We start from the raw sequence: 7,273 nt of genomic DNA on the forward strand, positions 1-7,273 counted from the left end.
TAAAAAAATCAACGCACCAAATTATTGCGCTAAGTCTGCGGACAAACTAAAATTTCTGTTAGCACTTAATAATAATATTAATATTATAATAATAACGATATTATTATAATACTAACGATAATACTAAATATTAATATAATAATAATGTCAACAACAATAATAATTCTAGTAATATAAGAATGCACCAAATCTTTATTTTCCCTCGATGACAGAAACAAATACAACAAGAACAACTAAATGGCCGTCTAAATATATTTATTATTTTACTTTATTTCGTATTTATAACATTAAATTTAATTATAATGTAAGGGGGGGAGAGATGCCTCCGTGTCTACAAACCAAATGCAAAAACAGAAGCAACGCTGCTCAACTGCATGCAAACAAACGAGTAAGTGAAGATATTGCAAAGTAATAAATACGCAAAATAGCAGCAGCAACACCAGGATACAGCAAACTGAAAGAGGAGGCGAAGCAGCAGCAGCAGCAGCAGCAGCAGCAGCAGAAGCGCACCTCCTTGCGCAGTTTTCCGAGTTCCTCTTCGAGGTTTCGGTTTAAGCGGAGCCCCTTTAAGTCAATTGCCTTAACAGCAAGTATGGTATCCTCTGCTGCATGTTTCTGCTGCTGCTGCTGCTGCTGCGGTGCATTTGCTGCAGCAACGATTTTGCATTTAAAGACAGTAGAAGCACTGCCTGAGCCGATGGCATCCAACAATTCATAAACATCGCCCCCACTACCTGTAAACCAACGGCCTGTCTCCAAGCCAAGGCGAAAACGAGGGTTTAAAGCTGCATCTGATGCTGCTGCATATGCAGCGGGATCCTTAACTGCTGCTGCTGCTGCTGCTGCTGCTGCTGCTGTTGCTGCTGTTGCTGCTGCTGTTGCTGCTGCTTGAGCTGGCGTTTGAGGCGTGGGCATTACATCTTCAGTCGATGATATCTGCATCTCCTCTGCAGTTAAATCGGCGGTGCTGGTGGAGACATCGGCTCGCTCGGGGCCCTCAGCAACGAAGTTTGCCATAGATATGGAGGCTGGGCCCTTAAGGGAAGCAAAATGAGGGAAATGTAGCAGAAAATAAATCTAAAAGAAGATTAAGAGAGGAAGGTATTGTTAACTGACGCAATGAAACAAGTAACAAACACTCAAACACACAACGCATGCATGCAGCACGCCAAAGACAAATATTTTTGCAGGTTAGAATAATTACTCAACACACAAGTGGTGCAACATTTGACGAAGAAACAAATACTAATGAGGGTTTACAACCACCCATATAACTCAAGTAAGACAAAATGCCGCCTGCTTCGCTAGACAGCCTGTTTACCGTTGTTGTAAGGGCTTCAACTTCTTCAGGGCCTACCACAGCATGTTTGGCTATGTAGCTGCGTCGTGATCTCTTTGTTATATATAGGGTGTTGTGCCACTTAGAGGAGAAAACTTGAATAAACAATGACTTGTGTTCAAATAAAACACATACGAAAAAGAAAAGACGGAAAAACTAGCTGCCGATTTCATCTCCAGTTTCTTCTGGAGGCTGAAACAGAGCCCACGGCTTAAGAGCCCGAATATTGTGCAAAGAGGTATATACGAAAACCCTAGCGCTTCATAATTCGTCTAGCTAATGAATAAGGGGCATTCAGTAATGCGAGGAAACTGGAATTCAAAGCAATGACCTGCTACTCATCGCCTAGCTCCTCCCAGGGGGCGTGTAAACACAAAAAGTGGAGGAGGATAGAATATTCAACAATATAATTCTAGAAAACGCGTAGTAGTTTGCAGTATACTGTCTATTACTAAGCGTAGGGAGGGTGGTTTTCAATAAACCTGAAGAGGTTGAGGTGTCTGTACTCCATTCCGGTGATCGCTGAATATCCTGAATATAAGTAGAGCGGTTTCCATGACCTTTTTGCCCCGATTGTCTGGGATCTGTAACTAAATTGAAGTACCATTGTACATTTGACTTGTTTTTCCGTAAAATGATTGTCAGCAGTGAAGAAGTGCAGCGCAAATGCGCGGATTCTCCGCGTTTCGGTCAGGCGTTAACTGGGAAGAGGATTAGAAGTTCTGCTGAAGAGCGGAAAGCAGCGAATATTTCCGCTCCTCCTCAGGCTCTTATTTTGCTCCGAAAGCTTTCACAAGATGGCATCCGCGGTGAGAAAGACTAACGTCGCTTCCTTTTCATTACCGCTTTACCTCCTCGTTCAACTTTTCGTAGCTAGTGCACTCAAGGGCAGACTCAACACGCTTTCAAAAGCGGCGAATCAACAACACCAAATCGCGGATAAATTTATCTACACTGTTAGCGAGCGCTGCGATCCCATTTTCGGCGTTCTTTCTGATTTATCTGAAGCGTTGCGCGCCGACTGCCTGCATTCATTTCCTATCGTTAGCAAAGCCCTCGACGAGCTCATGCAGAGCGCCATGGGCGTGTCGAAAATGCTTGAAAAGCTTACAGAAAGAAAAGGAAACACAGACAAGGAAAACGCCAGGCTACAACACGAAATATCAACTCTTCGCCAGTCTGCAGCAGAAAGGAAGCAGGCGAACAAAGAGGTGGGAATTTCTATATACGTACATATTGGAAGCAGCTGCAACTAAATAATTGAAAACATCTCCTCTTGACTACTTTTCATACTTAACAATTACCTTTTTATCTGCAGCTAGAGGAAGCCATTACCTCGATTAAAAACAACACGGAGGAGAAACAGAGTGGGCGTTTATTTGTGGAGTCTACAACGCGACCCATTGAAGAACGCGTGCGTTGTTTGTTATATCATACTTTTGGTTATGTTTTTATAATATTATTTTAAATGTATTTAATTCCCTGTTTCACACAGGCTGAACAGAGGCGCGAGATTTGCCTTGCAATTCAAAACGAATGCAAAATACAACAAAGTACAAACGAGGAATTGAAGGGTCTCCTCCTGCGCATGCAAAAGGCCCAGGAGGTTTGGTTGAATGACCAGAAGGTTTCTTTGGATAAGCTTGTGCGCATATCTTTGCTTATAACATTAGTATAACAAAGAAAATGCATAAGCGCTGCGTTAATATCTGCGCCTTAGCATCAGGAGGAGAAAAACTACTCCACGATGGAGGCGCAGCTGCAGAAGGAGACAGCAGCCCTTGAAAAAGAAATAAACCATTTTATAGAAATGAATAGAAAAGAAGAAGCTGCTTTCGCAGTGCTCAAAGCACAACTCGACAGTCAAGGGTTTTGTGTTGACCTCCTCTTATCTAAAACATCCACCACTGACGAGGAGACGAAGGAATTAAATCAGGTAAATTGAAGCAAAGACAGAGAAAAACAATGTTTATTTTATTCTTCTACACTGTCTTGTCGCATCCAAACAAATGTCGTTTCCTCCCTGAAATGCTCATGCATGCGTTCAACAGCATGCAAATATATTCTACATGCCTTCTGCCGTACAGATATATATATATATATGCGTAGAAAAGACACTTACATGTAGATAAATAACTGCATCTGTATATATATATATATATGTATATATATGCGATAACAGTTCTCTATGGGCATGATCTGTAGGCATTAGCTTCTGTCCAAAAGCAAAGGGAAGAGTTGGTGCGGAGCATCGACGAAAGCGAACGTCTGCTTCCTGGCGTTCTATCACTGGTGCGTTTTAATTATTTTATATTCAACGTTATATATACACATATATGCATACATGTATGTATATATATGTACATGTATATATATATATTTGTATATTTATATGTATATGCATACATACAATGTATGCATACACCTTTATCTGAAAATACTAAAATAACGAAGCATAAATAATGAAGCATCTCCTGCAGATTGAAAGGAAGGAAGCCGCGTTACGAGAGCAGATGAGGTGAGTGGAAAGGCATATTCTTTGCTTTCTTTGTTGCATGCACTCAGACAACAACAACAAAATGAACAAACTGCAAACAGCAAGGTGGCGAAGGCAGAAGAAATGCATGCAAATCTGCTGCAGCAAATTCGCTGCTTAAAAGAAGAAGTCATTGGCTGTCGCGCAGCAACAGAGGCAGCAGCTTCGCGGTTGCAGGCAGTGGAGAAGAAGAAAAACAAATCAAAGGAGACAGCACAAGAAAAAGTAATTCAAAATGTTATTATTATAAATCATAAAAAGCATTTTGTTGTAGGAATAATAATAGAGTAGAAATAAACAACAAGAATAACACAAAATCGACGTACAAACGCAACAGATGCCCCGCATTAAACGCAAATAATAAATTAAATTCATTCTAAGCATTCACATGAATATGTAAACATGCATAACCTTATTTAAATGCATATATATATATATAACATATATACGCCTGCAAGCAAGCATATACATTATATCTATAATATATGTGTAGAAATAATAGTTTTATATTATGCCGTGGTAGATAGAAGCCCTAAGTGTATTAAAAGTCTCTTCCTAAGCTTGGCCTGCTCACTGTACTTCGTGAAAAGAATTTATTTATATTTCTTCTGCTGCAGGCCAACCAAATTTTTATGTTTTTAGAAGAAATGCAAATTTATTATCGTGTCGAAGCATCGCCAGCTGAAGTCGCCGCAACTGCAACCAAAGGAGCAGCAGAAAGGGTAAGTTGTATTATTATTATTATTATTATTTAGTTTTTCTTACTGTTTTCAATGCATGATTACTGTTGTTTATGTCTTTTTACTACTATTATTATTGGAGTGTTATTATTACTAATGCCTTATGTTCATTTACTTTTCTCGTTGTTGATGGATGAAGTTTTGTTACATTATTATTGCTAATGCATCATTATTATGAATGCAAGTTTAGAATAGAGGTATTGTTGCTTTTAGCATGTCGATGCATTATTACTACCCATGCATTATCATTCCTACTGGTGTATCATTACTATGAAAGAATGAATATATGAATGTAATATGAAAATACGTGGTTTAGCCTTATGAATTCAATACGTTATCACTTTGAGCTTTTTATTAACTAAGAGGCATATCTAAAGCCAGCGATCTTTTTAGTAGAGTTTGTGAATGATACGTAGTTGCATGCTGTGCATGCGATTAGTACAACTCCTTCTCTACGTTTTCTTTTATTAATTATTTATTTCTTCTTTTGCAGCTCTCCAGCTTGCGGGCTGCTCTGTCTGCTACGTTGAAGGTGGAAGAAGAAGCGAAGGCCAAACAAATTGAAATGGAGGAGGGTGAGTTTTGTAAAAGTTAATATTAATTAAATTCAAATGTTAAAATGAAGTTGATGAAGTAAATTCACTGTTTTGTTTGTCTCTCTGCAACAAACATATACACATGAACATCTATTCTTGTTAATACAATAATATGTGTGATTAATGCAGTTTTTTATGCTTTGTTTCTGCTTTGTTTGTTCAGCAGCACGTGTGGCTAATGCATTTATTTGTGCGTTTATCTGTGTTGTTTAATGCGGCGGAGCTGGGGCTTAATGCATTTCTTTATGCTTCTCTTGTGTTTGTTAATACAAGAAAGTTTGTGATTAACATTTATTTGTTTTGCATTTGTTTCTGTTTCCCAGTACGACATGATTTGCAGTCCATGCATTTATTTATCTATTTATTTGTTGCATGTGTGTGTGTCTGTGCATTCATGTAAAAATGCATTTTGTTTTCTAATAAGCCAATGTATGCATTTACTTCATTTGTTAAACTCCTTTTTAATGAAACAAAGCGCGTGATTGATGCAGTTATTAATACTTCTGTTTGCATTTGTTTCTGCAAAAAAGCTTGCAATTGATACATTTATTTAAACATTTATTTATGCCTTTCAGAGTGCGTCTCGTTGGAGAAGAGTATATCTGCAGCGCGTCAACAGCTGGAAGACAGCAAAAGCGGAGCCAAGCGGAGGTCAGCATTAATTTGAATTTACTTCTAAGTTTTGTCTTGGGTAAAATTATCATACTTTATTTCTCTTTATAATTAAAGGGAGTTGCTGCTCAGCACACTTGAAGCAACAAGAGAAAACAACGAAAAGAATATTGAACAAACCAAAGAAAGAATAAAAGCAGCGAAAGAAGAGGCTGCGGAGAAGGCAAAGAAGGTATGTAATGATAGACGACTTTATTTAGAGTGCGTGCATTTGCCGAGCTGCAACACTGAATAAGAATTATTTATATTTATTATTGTATTTATCTTTTCTTATTGAGGATCTCCTTCAGCTTAGAGATGCCTTCGACAAGGAAAAGGAGACAGAGCTAGAGAAGGAAAGAGGTGCATTTTAAATTCGTTTAAATTCATTTCTTTCTTTTCATCATTTTGCTTCTTTCTTCGTCTCCACCAACAAATTCAAGTCAAGTGGAGCCAATTAATGAAAGAATTAAATCAAACAAACTCCGCAAAGAGGAAAGAAATCGCAGGCGAAGAGGTAAATTAAAATTCAAATTAGGTTTATACATAACAAATGGTGTTCATGTTATATATACATATGTATATATATGTGCATATATACACATATATAATAACAGCTATATATATATATATATATATATATATATAAGGCTGTCAGCTGCCCTTAGATAAGAATCGTAGACAGACTGCCACTTAAACGCTTTGAATGATGGCGCTGTTTTTATTTATTTATATTTTTAAAATTTATTTATTTATATTATTTATTTTCAGCTTGCGATAAGCGACGAGAATTTCCGGAAGCAAATTAAATGTCTGCGTTTACAACACGAAGAAGAAATGAAAGAATTGAGAGGCCAGGTGCGCATGCAGTATATACTCTAAAGGCAAATAAATAAAGAAGACAAGATCTAAATACACCCTTAATTCACGTATTAAGAGAAACAATTATGCTGTTTAAACTTAACAAGAGTATTAGCATGAAACAATTTCAACTTAATCCTCTAAAGAAACAATTATAATATCTAAATTCAACATAAGAATAACAACAAAAAGAAAAATAAATGGCAGCCCAAACATTCAAACTTTAATATATTTTAATTTTTTTTGCATTTCAGATGGAGGCGCTGAAAGCGAAGGAAATAAAGAGGAAAACAACAACTTTAGGAGACAGAGACGAAGAAAACAGAAATTCAAATAATCAAATTATTTCCAAGCACAACAATTCAAACACTTCACGCAAAAAGATTCACTGCAGACGCCTCGTTGGGTTCGTTGCCTTAGTATATATTTGCTTGATTTCAACAATTTAATATTTATCTTATTCGCTGTACTTGTTCATTTATTTGTTTTACTTATTTCTATTCTTCGCTTCTCAGGCCTGCAGACGGCTCTGGAGCATCTTTGTCGGTGC

General features: G+C 37.5%; 2 protein-coding genes across 2 annotated transcripts; one reads left to right on the plus strand and one right to left on the minus strand.

The window, feature by feature from the left end:
- Positions 1-331: 331 nt before the first annotated feature.
- EAH_00056800 (hypothetical protein, conserved) lies at positions 332-1,017 on the minus strand (the record flags this gene model as incomplete). The annotated part of the gene is made up of 2 exons (XM_013397506.1): positions 332-370; positions 511-1,017. 2 exons carry the CDS (start codon positions 1,015-1,017, stop codon positions 332-334), a joined length of 546 nt encoding a protein of 181 aa, XP_013252960.1.
- Positions 1,018-1,973: 956 nt separating this feature from the next.
- Positions 1,974-3,017, plus strand: EAH_00056810 (hypothetical protein, conserved; the record flags this gene model as incomplete). Its single annotated transcript, XM_013397507.1, has 3 exons — positions 1,974-2,148; positions 2,213-2,550; positions 2,835-3,017. The coding sequence occupies 3 exons, from the start codon at positions 1,974-1,976 to the stop codon at positions 3,015-3,017; spliced, it is 696 nt and encodes a 231-aa protein (XP_013252961.1).
- Between the last annotated feature and the right edge of the window lie 4,256 nt (positions 3,018-7,273).

Source organism: Eimeria acervulina, genomic scaffold, assembly GCF_000499425.1.
Source record: "Eimeria acervulina Houghton genomic scaffold, Eah_scaff1190, whole genome shotgun sequence".
Lineage (NCBI taxonomy): Eukaryota > Apicomplexa > Conoidasida > Eucoccidiorida > Eimeriidae > Eimeria > Eimeria acervulina.